We start from the raw sequence: 18714 nt of genomic DNA, 5'->3' as shown, positions 1-18714 counted from the left end.
GAACTTCCCTTTAATCGAACAAAACTTCAGACCAATGAATTGTGTTGCTGCAGAACCCAGAGCTTAAACCTGTCTGGAAAAAAAATCTTATTTCAGAATAAAAACCAAGCAAAAATGGGTTTTCAAGACTCTAGTGGCTGGAGTTCTTGCTCTGGAACAGCTACATGAACAGGTTTATATGAATTGATATTTCGTTGTCTGTGTCTCCAGATAACCCATGCTGCAGAAGCTGATAATCCGACAATTATTACGATGATAATAGATAAAATAACCGTTGAATAATGTTTCTGCCGCCATGGTCTGTATCATTTCAGATGAAAAAATCACGTTAGAGCTTATAACATGTCATGAAATGCTAAGTTTTTTAATAAAAGTTCACCAAAGACAGCACAGTAAAATGAAATTCTCAACAAATACGACATTTGAGGTAGCCACAGGCCGTGGCTATGACTGTAGTAACTCAAAAGAGAGATTGGATCATGAAGCGGATAAGACGTTCGTATTTAGTCTTTATTTATGTATCTTGCATGCATATACTGTAACAAAGTGTTCTTAGAGAACGGCATTCTCAGTTCAACAATGTTATAATAGGCCATTTTTATGAGTAACATTTTGTTACAAAAGACTCTTCATTTTTTCAATGATATTTATGCTCATCTTATACCACGAGACAAAGTAAGAACCAGGCCTCTAGAAAACGGAAACTTACTGTTGAGAATTTGGCTTAACTTTCCATTGCACCAACTTATAACTTCCAAAGGTAACAGGAAACTTCACACGATGTTCAGCAAGCAGGGAAATTATACTCTGTAAGCAGAAACTCGTCAAGAAAACAACTATACTTTTGTATGTTAGAAGGAATTGCAGTTATCTAACAAACACGTACGATTGCAGTAACATTAGAAATGTAGGTTGATGATTCTGAAGGGACTATGGCCCATCTGACGAGAGAACTGTTTCCTTCTGATGTAAAATTCAATAAACGAACCTGAAATCATCCAAAACATTTCCTTAAGTCCATGAAGGAAGAAAACTTAAAAATTCTTTCAGTAATTAACATGTAATTCTGCATTAATAGTTCACCAATGACTGCCATCAAATGCTTCTGAATTTTGAGTCGGCATTAGTTTTAACCTGTGAAGCATTAATTTCTAGCTCTACAGCAATGAAGTCAGTAAGTTCGTTGATGCGAGGCTTTAGATATGAATTGTTGATGCTCAGTGACATATCCAATCTAATTTCACCAATTTGAATTTCCCCTGTTCAATAATAAGGATGACATAATGTCATCAGAAATACATGATAAATCCTGATTTTACACCAGAATGTCGATAAGAAAGCACAATTAATAAAAGCATTGATCATTCTTGTTATTTTTTCAGTAAAATAAACAGAGGAATGGAGTCGTAATCCTATAATGAGTTCAAATACACTGAGACCAAATAAGGTCCTCTGATAACCATGGTTACTGTACCTGGAAGAGCATAGCGTGATGATCCACCCGCAGCTGATGTAGTTGGCGATTCTACAGTTGAATTATCCTTCCCACTAGAAGAAGAAGATGGGAATTGTCCACCGGTTCTGTGAAGCCTTTCCCATAGCTCAGAACAATTAGTCTTCCAAAAACCAATCTTTGAATGCTCACGGTCGTATGTAACAAGAGTATTACGAACAATGATTCCTATTAGAGAACCAATTACAAACAAGAAAATAACAAAATCAATCCCACAATTTTCATGGCATCACACTGAAACTTTTGAATTGAAATCGGAGATATCTGCCAATGAGTCATGTTAAAGCTTAAAAGGAATGACATCAAAACACAAGTTATCTGAAACTTAAGCTTAACATACCTCCCAGAAGGGTAGTCGGCTCCTTTTCATTTTGGAAGATTCCAAGGCAATATGAGCCACGAACCTTTGAATGCTTTATCAATATAACATGTAGAAAATTGCTACTCACATAGTGAACATTGAGGACAAAACAAAATTCCCAGTTGAACTCAAACCTAATGCTTCCTAAACTAACTTCAAGTACAACCTTAAGAAGGAGCTGTTTAGAAATAAAGTTGTTCAATCAACAGAAAAGCAATCGCAGAGTGAAAAGCTTACCCGAAATAAATAATTCTCAGGCGATAGCAATAACTTTTTCTGATCACCAAATACCAATTCAACCGTTGGAAATATTTTTGAGAGCTCTGACACATTGACATTACTGAAAGCAGAAAACAGGTTCTAACAGTTAAAAGTTAATCGCATTGCAAAGAAAACCAATCAATTTTCACAATAAGTTACCTAAAAACTGCTCAATTTTTGTTTTGTGGAACTTAGTACATATAATACCTGCTACCACTGGAAAAGCATATATCAATGTAATTTGGATCAGGGCCGCGGATCTGCTTTAAGCTATCAAGTTCCTTTATAATCTGAAGAAAAAAAGGATGCAAATATGAGATACAAGGAAAGAAGAACCAACACAATAAAATGCCAAGTTTTAAGGTTTGACTGTTAAAAGGTCAACCTATAAGCATTTTCACGCCTTTAAAACCATGCATTTCAGTTGAATATGTAGAATTGTTAGAATAAAACTCCAAAGATCCCCCATAAATTAATGCAAGGAGATAAAGAGGGTCCAGTAAGAACACACATAGGCCGAGCTACAACTTTAACAACTATAATTATTTATGGGAGTTGAATCTTACAGCATTCTTGAATGCCACAAATGCTGCTTCCGGTAGATATGCATATGTTGTACCACTATCCAAAACAGTTCCGTGTTTTTCATCAAAGATGCTAGGGTCCAAAGGTAGCTGCTTCCCGGCAACATGTATCTCTTTCAAATCAATGTTGTAATATGGACTGTTGCCATCCCGAAACTAGAGTAAATGTGTCAGACATATCGAATGTATTTGTTAGGAAGTTGATGACGTATTCTATCTCTAAGATAAATTGTTTACAAAAACATACCTACGTACAGGATCTGAATGAGTAAAGACCATATCCGACGGGGCAGATATACCACCAAGAACCATAGCACCCCCGCCAATATCCATCCCACCATAACATAATGAGAACGAATCACTAATCACACCTTTTTCAACAAGTTGATCAACTACACTGAGATCGCCACGGCCCAATCCCATAATGCCATCAGCACGTTGACTGTAAAGGTCACCGGTTTCCTCATTTTCACAACCAAAAACAGCACGCTGGGGCACAAGTTCACTTTGATTCCCAAATGACAAGATATCCTCCCCAAGGACACCTCTACTGCTACTCATTTCAGCATACTGTCTCTCGTATATGCATTGCACCCTGCTCTTGTCACAATTGCAATCCGAATTGCACTTTACAGATTGGTAAGTACTGGACGACTCGGGCCGGAACTTTGGATCCTGATTAAAAGAAATCCGCGAACCTATTAGCTTAACCACCTATAAGTTTTTACAGAATCAACATAATGAAAAACCATTCCACTGAAAACTGCTACGAGTATCCTGAAAAAGGCTGCATAGCTACTTGCTTCTTGTATCCTAAAACAAATAGTACAATATTTAACTAAAAAGCAAACAGCTAACTAACATGTAAAGCAAATTCAAAAGGTAATTATTATATAACTAAAAATAAATCCATGCAATGTTCCATCATATCAGTGAAGTAACTTTTTACATTTAAATTCTTTTAAATGCATCGTTTGCTTTTTACATCTTAACAAAACTTTCAATTTTGCTACTGAAAGCAGAAGCAACCACCGGGTAAAGCCTAAACTATTTCAAAGAGTAGAGTAATGCTTAAGAAACCAAAGAGGAGCTTTCTAGTAAGATCTAATCTAGTATGCTTCGAATATGCTAAAAAGCACATAAAATGTTGAAAAAAAAGAAGCAATATCCATTAATGTAATTCGAATGGGAAGAAGAGGCAAAGCGAATGAAATGATCACATCACATCACAAGAGATCACCTGGTGTCTTCCACATTGTTCGCACGTAGCACAAGGAACGTAAGTAACAGTACTTCCAGTATCCACTATAAGCGCAAATCTCTGCGGAGGTGTCCCGATCCATAGCCGAGTAGTGTAATACCTTTCGGAATTTCAGTCCTCGAAAATCTCGGTTAAAAAGAAAAGAGGAAACAAAACGATTTAAAATGAAATGCTAGTATTGATGATAATCATAACATTATATAATAATACTAGTACCCGTTGAGGAGGAGATCATCGTAGAGTCGCATGCGAGCGTTTGGATTGGAAGACTTAGAGTCGGATTTCAAGAGGTGGCGACGAGTGTTCTGAAATGATCTAGAGGGATTCTTGGGAGAAGGAAATAGGGGGAGGATCATGGAAGGACGGGCGCCGCGGTGAGGAGGAGGAAGGAGGAGAGTTGGTGGTGGTGAAGTGGGAGGATTCGATTGGGAGAGAAGAAAGAGGAGGGAGAAAGCGACGGTGGCGGCGGTGAGGTTAACAAGCGCCCGTTCCATGACAGCGAGTACAGTGGCTCGGGGCTGAGGAGAAAGGATTTGAATTTGAAGGAAGCTCGAGAGCTGAAAAGAGAAGACGGGAAGAGTCAGTGTGGTTCGTACCAAAAATAAAGTTTGTAACTTCGCTCCAAACTGATAAAGTAGCCAAAAAGAAAATGTTAAAATGTTCAATAAGTCCTTAATACTTTTCATAAATTAAAATTTTAGTTTTTATACTTTTATTTTTAAGAATTTAATTTCTCTACTTTTCAAAAATGTTGTAATGAATTTAAATCTAAAAAAATAAATTTAACATTGCTAAAAATTTAATCTTAATTTTGAAATTTGAAAAATAATACTAAATTACTACAAATAAAAGTATAGAGAATAATTCCTACAGCACAAGGACTCATAGCATATTTTAACCAAAAGAAAATGTGTGTATAGGTCATAATAACGATGTCGTTTATTTATTTGGTTTATAAAAAGTGAAGTTCAATTCTGATTTCTGATCCTTTTCTGGATCCGGGTCCATTTATTATGTAAATATTGGACTCTAACTTTTCCTAAACTCCTAAGCCTATTTTTCATTTTCTTTGTTCCTTTTCACTTTATTATTTATTTATTTACGTTCTTGTGTGACATGCTAGAACTATAGTCTAGTAAATCACACGAGTTTATGTGAGAATTTAACTCTAAATTCGTCTAAGTTAGCTTCACTTTCAAAAAATGAGAATTCATAAAAGAAATTCTCTAAGACACTAAAACTTAACGAAAGCAAATAAAAAAGCGAAGAAACAACAAACGGACAAAAAAAGCCACAAGAAAGCAATGCACAAGGTTTTTGAGTAAATGCTCTCAAAAGTATTTGATTACTCAATAATGGGATGATTATGAACAAGGGGGAAAATCTTTACTTATAATTAAGTTCCACCATATGCAATGGTACATTTTAAATTACATCGACAACTAATACCAATTCCTATCTACAATATAAGAGTCTTAAGGGATTTAAACTTTATACAATCTTATCTAAGTAGAAGGGTTTTTCCATTTGTTCCAAGAATTGGACTAGTTTAAGTGGGTTAAATGAACCTTGTTCAACCAATTGACCTCCAAGAGTTGTTTTGTATGCTTTGGTCACGGGCTTTAATATGTTACCTTTGACATTTTGCCCCACCCATTCTCATAACATGCTCATCGCGTCCTTAGAATGTCATTGGTCTAACTCATCTCGAAACTAACACAACGCCTTGATCGATTCTTAACTAGTTTCTCTATCGAGTAATTCCCTCCCTTGGAACACTTATCTTGGTTTATGTCTCCGTCGTCGTCTCATTCAAACTATATTGCCTTCTTGTACATCTCGATCGTAAAAAGCCACGAACCTTACTTGTCCCTAATGCGGCTTACCTCAATGGAATCCCATGATCCTCACAAATAGGCTTTGGCATACCCACATTGAACATTAGGTTAATCTTGAGTATTGTCACCAACTTCGGTTTGTAAGCTCCTCGGCTTACCCATTTTAGAACTCTAAAAGAGCCTTTATGTCATTGCCAAGTCAATGGTAAGTCATAATGTAAAACACTAGAAAAGTGTTTGTGGTGTACCTCACTTGTAGCATTCACTCAATTTGCACCACTTATTTACTCACAAAGTTAAATGCACAACTCACCTCTCTCGAAGACGGTAGCTCTACTGATAACGCAACAGGCTTTATGTTGATTTAATGTACCTTTAGCATTTCCAATTTAGCATTTCCAATGGGGTATCTTTAGCACTCTGATTTACCAAATCAATATTCCCACCATACGAGACATCATTGGCTAACTAGATTATTGACAATACCTTGGTTCCACTCATCATGTCTAGACTCACCGACACAATGCATTGTTGTTGTCGAATATCCAAGATACATATACAATCGACAAAAGGAATCAACAGAGCATTATGTTGGAAAAAATCAAGTTCGAAAATGGTTGCACAAAAAAAATTAAAAACCAAGCTAGTTTGTGATATTTACAACAATAAACTTTTCTCAAAATCGCACCTGCGTTTTGAGCTAGACGTGTAACACCCAGACCTGGTGAGTTCTAGATCTGACAGGTTCTAATGTTGGTAAGTAAACTGACAAGTACACCGAAAGGTGTAATACTATCTGCCCAACTGCGTGCTATTGGCGGGTAAGAGTGGACACATAGCAGACATTGGAATATTGTAAGGTATTGTCTTTGGGAATGATGAAATGTTAAGAAGAGGAGTTTGGTAATGTATCAAGGGATTTTAGGTAATTAGATTATTTTCGAAAAGTATTGTACGCCGAATTCGATTAGTTATGGTACTGGTTATGTTCTAACGTGATAGTTAGGAACAAACGATAGAATTTCTTATATATATAATGTTGGACGTTCGTACATGTTTCCTCACAGTTGTAAACCACTTATCCAGCAGACTAAAGAAGATTATGACACGTGTCAAATGTTCATAGGGACAAAGGATGTATATATAGATAGTTAGGTTAAGAAAGGGAAAGTTTTTCTTCCTTCTTCAGGAAGTATTTTCTAGTTTAGATCAAAAGAAACCTAGAGTATTTCCCCTTTTTCACTGAAGCTAAGTTGTAGATCTGGATCTCTACTTGTGAATGCTCCATGACAAGGTAAGATGTATACCCTTACAAATTATGTTGCGAAAGAGCAAATATGTTTAATCGGGTAAGGTGGGTGATATAAGGCTTTTTGGGATTTCTAGTGTTAGAGATAACAAAAAATGGGGTATATGAATAGATCTTGATGAGTTTCTATGTCTTGTAGTAGTAATTGTTATTGATTGTTCGATCGAGGCCTAGATCTAAAGTTTGGAGCTACAGAATGTGAAAGTCAGGTGAGTCCCTAAGTTGACTCTTGCATGTGTGTTGTGCATTCTAGAAACTTCTGTGCAAGGTGACTGAAACTAGAGAAGTATGACATGACGATTCTGTTGTGAAATAAATGTTTGAAGAACCTTGTACGTTAGTTTGAATAAGATCTGATGACCTAAGCATGTGATGTGAATCTTAAGGATGAAGAATGTTCGTATGTGAATGATTGAAATGTATATGCGTATCTTGAAAGCATGTTAGACATCATGTCTGCTAAGAGTAAGCCAATTTATGATAAGTCTGTGTTTGTCTCCGTGGAGTCGTCTAAAGGGGTCTATCGGGACTATAAACATAATATTTTAAAAAGAAAAATCTATAACCATGGCACCATATTGTGTAAGACCATAGCTGGTGGGCTATGGCATCATATGGAAAGACCATATTATATAAGACCATAACTGGTGGGTTATGACATAATATAGAAAGGACTAAAAGAAGGTTATTACCTAATGGGTTTTTTGCGCAACCCAAAACGATGAGGGGCAATCCTCACGAAAGGTGAGGGAAGCCTTTGTGGCAATCTAAAGAAGGGAAGCCTTTGTGGATATCTATGAAAAGGAAGCCTTTGTAATGATTTATGAAAAGAAACGCCTTCGTGGCATATTCTAAAGAAAGACCCTTGTGGAAATCTTCTGAAGAAAATGGTTTTTTAGCAAACCCTAAAAGAGAGAAATGGTGAAAATAAAAAATCTTAAAAGAATGATATGAATGGCGAACTCTGAAGAAATTGTGTAAAGGGAAATCTCTGGAATTAAGGTCCTAATGACAGCGTGGGGAGGAAACGCCCTTGCGGCAGATTGTGAAGAAATAGCCTCTATGGCGAATCTTACAAGGAAAACATTATGGCACATACAGGATGAGCTACTCTTGTGGCGTAATCTAGAAAGGCTCACAATGGTGGTGAATCATTAAAGACGCTCTTAAGGCAAACTTTGTGTTGCACAACCAGCGTATTTTATAATATCTTTACATGAAAACAGTGGGATAAGTAAGTATGTGTCGTATCTACGAATACTGTGGTGAGCAGATTATGAAAAAACAGCCTCTATAGCGAATCTTACAAGGAAAACATTATGGCGCATACAGGATGAGCTCCTTTTGTAGCATAATCTAGAAAAGCTCTCAATGGTGAACCATGAAAGACGCTCTTAAGGCAAACTTTGTGTTGCGCAACCAACGTATTTTATAATATCTTTACATGAAAACAGTGAGATCAGTAAGTATGTGTCGTTTCTGCGAATACAGTGGTGAAGTATTTGATATAAGTAATATTTTTACCAAGATAGGGAATCAAGAAAACACAGTGAAGAATTGAAAATGTATCCTGAAGATGAATGTAAGTATCGTGCGCCGAGAGGAAATATCAATGACCTGTGTATAAGGCTCTTTTCGAAACTCGATGGAGTTATGTTTAGGCTCTTTTCGAAACTCGATGGAGTTATGTTTTAGAGATTGAGGAATGTAGGTAAGGTTTCGAAGGTGCTAAAGAAAGGGAAAAGGACTTTAGGATGAGGTATGAAAATGAAAACGAGTTAAAGAATGGAAATTGAGGAAATAACCGTTAGAGGCACACAAAGAATAAACATTGATGAGTTGCTCATTGAAAGATTAGAAGCAACGTATAAGTATGATTCAGGTAAATGAGGGTTGACTCACTAAGTTCTTTTGAACCTACCTTTGTATGTTATATTTTAGGTGGGTCCTTAAAGGTCTTCGCCTTGAGGGACGATGCCAGGGCTACATCAAAGGAGTGGCAAGATGGGTTAGTATGTATATAAAGCGGCTTTAGGGGTGAGATCAAGTCCGATTGATACATAGAGATCCTTAATTGGGCGAAATTGTGTTAGATTAGGACTTCAATTCAAATAAATTTGTTACTTAGCCTTTCTGTAATGTATTTTTTCTTACGTATTATGTTTATGTATATTAAATTAAGGGTTTCGTAATTAAGTAATCTATAATCGAATGAAATTTGTGTAAACAGATTAAGTTCACATTTGCTTTAATGTAGTAATACCCAAGATTTGGATCTGACGTATCAGATCGGGTTAAAGGCATAAGAAGACAGATCCTTCTCATTATTGACTTTCAATCGAATGACCTTCTTTGTTATCCTCGCACCATGAACTGCTTCGAGTGTGGGCTCAAACGAATTTGAATCAAACACAGAACCATAAATTATTTACTTTACTTTCATTGGGAAAGTAAAATTTTCTCTCGAATAGAAATTGGTGGAATTGTTATTCCCGAAAAATAAAATTTATACTTTGAAATAAATTCTCACTATTTTCGGGTAAAATAGCAATATCTCAAAGTTATGTATAACTAATTGTATCTTTAGCTTTACAAATGCTATCTATCTATAGGAAGAAGAAATGAAACCCTTGTTGAATTAGTAGAAGTCTATTTAATAGAAAAACTTCCTAGTTCAACTAGAAGAGAGAAGGGAGACAACCCTAGTTAAATATACTAGGGTTTGTCGTTCCTTATATTCAATGTGAAAGGCTTTTTAGGTCTCTTTCTTATTGGGTCTAATTATAAGTGCTTCTTGGACCTTTAACCTAACAATTTATAATTCAATCCAAACCAATACATGTTTTTTTTTTCAAAATAAACATCATAAATTAATTTTCCACTTAAATAATTTTCTCAACCCGATTTTGATTATGTTAAAATCATCACAACTTTACCATAAAAGAATCTATGATAAAATTTATTTAATTTTTCTACATTCAATAAATTCACAACTACATTCAATGAAAATAGGTTTTTAATTAAATAAATTTAATTTGGACTACCATGTAGGACATCCAAGTTGGTATTTAAAACCCTTTTGGACTGTCACGTAGGACTATCGTTAGGGAGGTAACGGAGCTTAACAGTAGAGTGACCACTTCGTAACAAAACAATAACGTGACTAAAATGTAATCCGATGCAAACAAAAGTGATTATTTTTGTTTACCCATTAATTCGAAAAACCATAAATTAATTATCAAGTCATTTTCATACTTAGTGAGAAAACCACATTCATTTCCTAATGTTTTCCATTTCTTTAACTTTATCATTTCTATCCATATATGTTCATTTGATTTAACATATAATTAATTTCTGGTTTCAATGAGCTAGCAGATAGATCAATTGAACATGCATGATTAGGGCTCAAACGATTTATAATTAAGTGTAACATCCCTCATCTGGACCAGTCACCGAACCTAAGTCATAGGGCATTACCAACATTACTGGAACCATTTTTTTACACATGTTGACACCACTCATACTTTAAGGCGGATAGATAAAGTAAAAATACGAATAGTCTTCGCGAGTACCCATATAGCGAACCAATCCGTGAACAGTTACGTGGCAGACTATCTTGCAGACTGTCCTATAGCAGGCTAAACGGTGGACTGTCCCACAAACACCTATTTTATGGAATGTCCCGCAAACACCTATATGGTGGACTGTCCCACGAAACTTATAATCAGAACATAACAGAACATGAGTTCATTTTATTTACATACATCAAGAGAGTCCAAGGTAACCACCTTTAAATTTTAACATACTTGTTTACAAAATAACCAACCGTCAATTTACATGCCACTTAAATCTGATCAAACAAAGTCAAAAAGTCTATCGCAACTTTGAGCCAATAATGTGAACTTTTTGTTGATATGATAAACACGTTCTGAGCGTTCAAAATCTACAAGATAAAAGCAACCTAGGTGTAAGTATTAGGAATACTTAGTAAGATTATACAAATTCAATAATTAACCTATCTCACATAATAATTATGTGTTAATTTAATATGAGAACATAGTTTACCTATCAACCAACACAATTTGTCAACAAAGTAAGCGCGTATACTTCATCAACATACAATATATCAAGTACGCAACATGCTATGTTAACACTTAGGGTTGTAAATGAATCGAGCTTGAATGAACAAACCTCTATTCATGTTCGTTTGTTTATTTTAAGCTTATTCGTGTTCAGTTTGTGCTCATTAAGAATTTCAATTTTTTATTCATGTTCGTTTATTTAAAATTATGTATGTTCATGTTTATGAACAATGTTAATAAATAATAAACAAACAACAAATAAATACATATGCACACATATATTGTTTAGATATAAAAAAGTCAAATATAAATATTAATAATTATATTATAAATGAAAAAAATACAAACCAAGATAATTTTATTAATATATGCTAATGGAACAATAAACAAGTTTTAAGATAATTTTATTAATATATACTAATGGAATTTTTATAAGAAAATATCATTAATAAATAAATGAGTCAATAAACGAGCCTTTAAATGAGCTTGTTCGTGAACATAAACGAACCGAACACACCTCTATTCGTGTTCGTTCGTTTATTAAACGAACATGAAAAATTTATTCATACTCGTTTATTTAGCTTAATAAACGAACATAAACGAACGTTATATGAATGATTTACGAACAGTTCATCAAACGTTATCTATTCGTTTACACCCCTATTAACACTTTTCAAATATGATTCATTCTCATTCCTTTCACTGGTGCTAACTTCAAATTTAATAGTCAAGTCTTCCATTACTCATTTCTTAATTCACCAATTTCACATCTCACATGTTTTATATTATCCGAAGAAACATCGTAAAAGAACTCAAAACACGGATATGCTTTGCATCAAAGAACACCCCATTTTTCTTTTATGGGTATAAACCTGTTCATACCAGAGATTAAATTATTTAAACTCTGATATAAACAGGTCAATACATGTAAAAGAAGAATTGGGAAAAGGAAATCTTTTCAAAATTTTTTATAAATAGGTCAATACATATTTCACAGTTTAAATAATTTAAACTCTGGTATGAATAGTTCAGTACATATATAGATGGTATTGAATGCTTATTTTCTACTCACATTTTCCTTTCTCTCATAGTTACTAAGATCACCACCAAACACTATAACCTCAACTACCAAATCACTCCCCCAATTTTCTTTCTCTTCTTTGAAAGATATCATTCTCATTCCACCCGCATTCTACGTTTCACCCTTCACCAATATTTCATGTTTATTATAATAGATTGTGCAGACGGTTGGTAAAGATGCTGCTTATAGTCGTCTCCTCTTACCTTCTATAGATTAAATCTATAAAATGTAATTACCCCTAAAGAAGATAAGACAAATGACTATGACAAAGATTTTTACCAGCAATCTCCACAACCTCTTACAATAAACATGAAGCATTGATGAAAGGTGAAAAGTTAAATGTGGAGTGGAATCAGAGTGATGGCCTTCAAAGAAGAGGAAGATAAATGGGAGGGTGATTTGGGAGTGAAGGTTGCAGAGTTTGGTGGCAATCTTAGTAGCCAGTTTGAGAATGAAGAATGTGAGTAGAAAAGAAGCTTGCATGACAAATCTATATATAACGTTGTTCTGCAATTAACTTCTTTATTTATAATACTTAAAATGAACAATTATGAAAAAAAAAAAAGCCCTTTTCTAAGTTTTTTTTATATGTATCGACCTATTTATATATAGATTGTCATGCATGCTTATTTTCTACTCACGTTTCCCTTTGTCTCACTGGCTACTAAGATCACCACCAAAAACTATAACCTCAACTACCAAATCACCCTCCCTTATCTCCCTCTTCTTTGAAGGACATCACTCTAATTCCACCTCACAGTCTACTTTTCACCTTTCACAAATGTTTAATATTTATTGTAAGACCTTGAAAACCCTAAAATATAAATTCTAAATTTTAACAAAAAATTGTTCAAATCCCAATATGAGAAAAAGTTCATGTCTAAATAGTGGTTTACCTAACATATTTAAAGAAACCAGTAAATTTAAGACAATAATACACCTGAACTGAATTTCCTAAACTGTACAAAATTATCTCTTTCACTTAGATTTCACCCCCGAAAATTAAGTGAAAGTAGAATAGATCCCATTGATTTAACCATATCAATTATTTGATTTGCCATTATATCTTTTAGTTTTGAACCCCCAAAGAAATAAACACACATGAAAGAAACTCGAAACACTGTGCTCAAAGTTTTTCGTTGCAATGGAACTGTTGCCACAGCTTCTGGTTTAAAACCATAGAATAACTTTGGTTAGTGAAACCAGAGAGGTTTTGATGTGAGGTTTTTAGCCTTTAAAAAAAAAACAGAAACCATCTACAGAATTAGTGTCTGCTTCATAACTAAAAATCACCAAGAATCATCTTTTGAGTCCTCTGCACTAGGAACTTTTAATTCAAGAAAGGGGCTTTACCACTTGTGCTCTTTTTTACTCCCATTTCATAACAAATCCCAGACTTACAGTCTAACATTCATTCACATTATTCACAATCAAACTTGGTGCTTTATCACTTTGACCTAATAGTCATTGAAACAAACACAAAATACATTATGTCAACTGAAAAGTCGAAAAGTTACCTGATTTATTTTTCTGTTGTTCTTCAGACGTCTTCAAAGTGTGCAAGCACTACCTTATATCCATGGAGTAAACCCCACTCCTCCACACCTCGGTTTCCTTATCTTCGATTGCCCTTAACCTTATCAACCTTTCATTCAACTCCTGCAATGAAAACCCACCCTCCTTCTCCGGCGGCCGTAATTCCTTTAATCTCTGCCCTAACTCTTCATAACCATACATGCTAACAAACTCTGTCTTCATTGCAGCCTCTCCTCCTTTAGCTGTACCTTTCATCTCCCTCCTGGAAACCGAGGTCAGTAGTTCACTCGAAGACCACTCTGTCAGCTGAAGGCTTCAACTTTAAATGATTCTTAAATGCGGATAAAGACATTAACTTATTTACTTTTAAAATCATTTGCTTATTTTTCCGAAAAATTGTAGCGAGTTTCTCTGAGTTATGACTTAACCAGTTTTATCGATAATACGTGCAAAATACTAAAATAACTCAAATATCAAACCCACGCCACAATCCCTATAAAAATTATTACAGTCCCGAATAATAATTATTATTATAATATTAAATTGAAAATTCGAGATGAGACCTCCAAATTGCCAAGTCCGATCCTAGGGTCAAATACAAATAAGCTCAAGTACAAATAATTGAGTGACTACTAGTATAGTTCATTTTTAATTGAAACTCGAGTACAAATAATCATGTTTAAAATCAAGTTTAGTTTGAAACTCCTTACAACTTGAGCTTAACTTCGCTCAATTACACCCCAAGGATAAAATTCTAAAAGAATGGCAAAACAGCAAAACAATTGAATTACATATTTGTTCAAAGCTGGTTCACGTATATAGCTAGCTTGAACCAAAATTACAGCTGCATTATTTATAATAAGAATAAGAGTTACATAGTTTTGGTACCTTCAAATGTTTTCAAATGAATGTTTAGTGTTGTAGCATTGAGCAGGATATGATCAGTACATTCTTTAACACCATAACATGGAACCTACAAGCATGTTTTTTTAAGACAATACTCCAGAAAAATGCACAGCTTACTAAACTGAACTTTGTACATAAAAGTCCCTATATGAGTATGCATTTCCAAAAAGGAACATACGCTTTTAACTGGATAAATTCATCTATGTAAGCAAAGTTTGATTGATCCTAACTCAATAGGCTGATCTCATGGCTTGAGAACAGTAAGATTGATCACTCGATTCCCTGCCTATTTTGCGGGTGACAAGCGGCGCCAAGCGGATGAAGTAAAACCCCGAGAAACAAGGTAGAAAATAAATGCAATATATGCGCCAGTAAATGCAAACACTATACTTGTGAACATTACGCCAGTGACTTCGTTAGAGAAGAAGTCAAATAAAAGGTACCCGTTGATCAATATCACCAGTACAGCCACGAGCCATGCAATTGTCTGCAAAGGAGACAGGAAAGTTTAAGGAAAATGTCGGTGCATCATTTAAAATGGTGGCATGATATAATATGACGGAAACCGAATGTTAGGGATCGTTTTTGGTTTTAAAAGAGGTTAACGCTAGTAAATGAACGATAATAAGAATCGATATACTATAGAAGTAAAAATACCCACTCATCGAAATAGCTTCAATGTTGGTATGTCAATGATCTCACTGTATTTCCTTTTCTACATTACCCTAAATCTCTAGGAAAGCAGAAGAGACCGAGTACAAGCCCAAATTTTAGACATGAGGTCATTGGAAGCTCAAGAATAGGGAAAATCAACCAGCCAAAATATTGGAAAATCGATGAAATTGAAGATCACGCATGGACCGTATAACCTAAGCATAAATCAATAGCCTGCAAAATGGGGTACAGTCACCTAGTTCATATGACTAAAATATAAAAACCAGATACACACGCGTGCACACACAAAAACAAATTTTTGAAGTTCTAACTACTATCATGTTGCCATACCAATATCAGTGAAATGACTTAACATTTTTATCAATAAACAAGCAATAAGCTATTCTTAAATACGAGCTAATTATGACCTCTAGATTGGAAAGACAAACACGAAGCTCATCCCACAGTCGATGCAAGTACAAAAGCAAAGTCCCTTAAGGCAGCATGTGGAGACAAATGCATTCAAATCAAACTCATCTTATAGTGTGTACATTAGAATTCCGATATGCAAGACATGTTCATATATCAGCAAGGCACGAAACATGGAGATTAGCAGCTTACCTTGAGCACAGAGCCAATTTTGAAAGTACCCATGATTTGCTCCTTAGAAACCAAACAAAGTAGTGGGATAAGAGCAAAGGGGATTTGAATCGATTGAAGCACATTAAGCCATTCGTTTAAGACATCTAGCGCTGCCTCAGAAGTATCGAAAACAAGAGCAACTATCATAGTAGGAACAATAGCAAAACTCCTAGTGATCAATGCTCTTAGCCATTTTTTCAACTTCAAGTTCAAGAACCCTCCCATGATAAACTGCCCAGCATAAGTGCCAGTAATAGTGCTACTTTGTCCGGCTGCTAACAACCCGATAGCCCAAATGTATAAAATCGGGAACAACCCGCCTCCATATTTGTCTTGAAGATACTGCCCTGCATTCACAAGACCAATAGTACTGGCTACTTCTGTGCCATAAAATGCCTTGGCAAAGACAGTAGTGACAAACAGATTGATTATAAACGAAATTAAAAGCGCAGCAGCAGATTCTATCGAGTAATAATTGAGAGCTTCTTGAACTCGGCCTTTCTTCGTGTGATCGATTTCTCGTGATTGGACGAGAGCAGAGTGCAAGAACACATTGTGAGGCATAATAATGCAACCCACAACTCCCACGGCTTGTTTGATTGTTTTGGAGCTGAGTTTTGGAATCAAAACACCTGCAAATACACCAAAACCATTTGATCATCAATCAAATCCAATACAGAACATGAAAGAAATTGCTACAGCCAACAATGGAGCTCAGTGCCTTACCAAGAAGAAGCTCAGTGCCACTGGGCTTTGTTTCACCAAACATCCAAGCAAATGAGACTGCCATAGTTGCAATAAGCACTGCAAAAAATGCTTCCAGCTTCCTTACTCCATAGTTTTCCAGGAACAAGAAGATGAAACTGTAACAAAGCAAAGAAAACTAATTTTCACCATTTGCTCAGATAAACAGAGATCATAAATCATAAAATAAATAAACAAATTTTAGTGAACACAAAATCCCAGAAAAATTATTAATAAAAAATAACAAAGATACTGACCAATCACAAGCTGTAATAATAACACCAGCCCATAAAGGTAAAGCACCATTACTCAAAATCTTAATAGCAATAGCACTTCCAATAACTTCTTGTATATCAGCTCCAATTAAAGCCAACTCCGCCATTACCCACAAAACCATCCTAGCCCAAGTCGGATACTCTTCCCTACAAAGCTCAGCTAAGTGTCTCCCCGTCGCTACACCAAGTCTAGCCGACAACAACTGAACCAACAAACCAATAACCGTAGCCCACATCAACAACCACAGCAAAGAGTAACCGGCTATAGCTCCGGCTTGAAGATCCCCTTCCAAATTCCCAGGATCCAAAAACGCTATCGACATTAAAAAACCGGGTCCGGTGAAAAGCCATAGCTTTTTCCAAGAAAAAGGTGGGGTACCCAACAAGCCTTCATCGTCCGGTTCGTCGATTCCGACGATGTGAACCTTTTCGCCTGACTCGTAAGCTACATCTCGGTCCGATTCCTCGTCGGACAATAGTGGAACCTGGTTGTCTTCCGGTGGCATGTTCCCGGTCCGGTAAGCGTCCACCGATGATTTGCTTTTGGATTTAGTTTTTAGCTACGAAAACAAGGAAAAATTGCCAGTCTTTCCCACTCTCTTTGCTCAATGTTCCTATCTTTGCTGTTTTATCTTTTATCCGTAGCCTTTTTCATTTCCATTTTCTTATAGTAATTTATAGCAAATTTTCCGAATTTTTCGCCACGTGAGGGTGCTCCGGCACGTGTGAATTCTTTTTTGGGATTACTTGAGAGTTACTAATGGGATTATTTTGAGTTTTTTCTTAGAATCTAGAGTCAATTTTTAGTTCAACCAACATATAGGTTAAAATGTGTTATAGGTCCTTGTACTTTTCACAGATTTGGAATTTGGTTCCTATACTTTTATTTTTCAAAATTTAGTCTTTTTACGTTTCATTTTTTAAAATTCAACTCTAAACTATTAGCATTGTTAAATTTATTTTGTTAAATTAGTTTGTATAACATTTTGAAATTTTTTTTTCACTTAATTACAATGTAATTAAAAATAATATTATAATGAACCTAAATTTAATAAAATAATTATATCATTATAAATAATTGAACCTAAATTTTAAAATTTTAAAATAAAAAAATTGAATTCCTAAAAGTAAAAATGCACAAACTAAAATTGATTGGGAAAATCACTGGGAGTGATGGCATATAATAATAATAATAATAATTCAGAACTTCATTCTCTTTGGTGTATATATATTTCTTATATATCTAAAAAGCCCTTAACAAAATATAAATAAATTAATTAAGCTCTTATATTAAATTCGCACCTAATTAAGTTCCTGTTGTTAATTAAAACAATCAATTAAACCTCTTCGTTAATAGTTTTCATACATTGATCATTAAAATAAGTTGATGGACCAATCAGATGGTGATACATGGCAACCCATGATTTAATTTAATCTTTTTTATGGAAAAAATATTAGATTAAATCAAGAGCTGCTACATGTCACTGTCTGATTGGTCTGTTAATTTATTTTAATGGTTAATGTAGTCAATGACAAAAACGGTTAACGGCGAGACTTAGTTGGTTGTTTTAGTTACTGACAGAGATTCAATTGGGTGTGGATTTAATACAATGACTTAATTGAATTTTTTGCCTTTTCTTAAGGGCTTTCTTGACATATAAACCTAT

The 18714-nt window shown here is 34.9% G+C and overlaps 2 protein-coding genes across 4 annotated transcripts; both read right to left on the bottom strand.

Annotated features, from left to right (window-relative positions):
* Positions 1 to 95: 95 nt before the first annotated feature.
* LOC107932581 (aspartic proteinase 36) lies at positions 96 to 4566 on the bottom strand. 2 transcript variants are annotated; one of them, XM_016864632.2, is made up of 12 exons: positions 4197 to 4566; positions 3960 to 4080; positions 2975 to 3394; positions 2702 to 2875; positions 2343 to 2425; positions 2112 to 2214; positions 1854 to 1926; positions 1475 to 1681; positions 1135 to 1259; positions 887 to 988; positions 710 to 807; positions 96 to 300 (listed from the first exon to the last, which is right to left on the bottom strand). In XM_016864632.2, exons 1-12 carry the CDS (start codon positions 4472 to 4474, stop codon positions 123 to 125), a joined length of 1962 nt encoding a protein of 653 aa, XP_016720121.2. In that variant the 5' UTR covers positions 4475 to 4566; the 3' UTR covers positions 96 to 122. The 2 variants fall into 2 exon arrangements, 1 of the variants encoding a protein (XP_016720121.2); XR_005911025.1 differs by having other exon boundaries at positions 248 to 300; positions 1084 to 1259.
* Positions 4567 to 14653: 10087 nt separating this feature from the next.
* LOC107932570 (metal transporter Nramp3) lies at positions 14654 to 17740 on the bottom strand. 2 transcript variants are annotated; one of them, XM_041089581.1, is made up of 4 exons: positions 17030 to 17740; positions 16755 to 16891; positions 16008 to 16660; positions 14654 to 15620 (listed from the first exon to the last, which is right to left on the bottom strand). In XM_041089581.1, the coding sequence occupies exons 1-4, from the start codon at positions 17551 to 17553 to the stop codon at positions 15582 to 15584; spliced, it is 1353 nt and encodes a 450-aa protein (XP_040945515.1). In that variant the 5' UTR covers positions 17554 to 17740; the 3' UTR covers positions 14654 to 15581. The 2 variants fall into 2 exon arrangements, with proteins under 2 accessions (XP_040945515.1, XP_016720104.1); XM_016864615.2 differs by having other exon boundaries at positions 14654 to 15219.
* Positions 17741 to 18714: the final 974 nt, after the last annotated feature.

This window comes from Gossypium hirsutum, chromosome D03 (assembly GCF_007990345.1).
Source record: "Gossypium hirsutum isolate 1008001.06 chromosome D03, Gossypium_hirsutum_v2.1, whole genome shotgun sequence".
Classification (NCBI taxonomy): domain Eukaryota; kingdom Viridiplantae; phylum Streptophyta; class Magnoliopsida; order Malvales; family Malvaceae; genus Gossypium; species Gossypium hirsutum.
The sequence above is the reverse complement of the archived record's forward strand: the minus strand, read 5'-3'. Positions and strand labels throughout refer to the sequence as shown.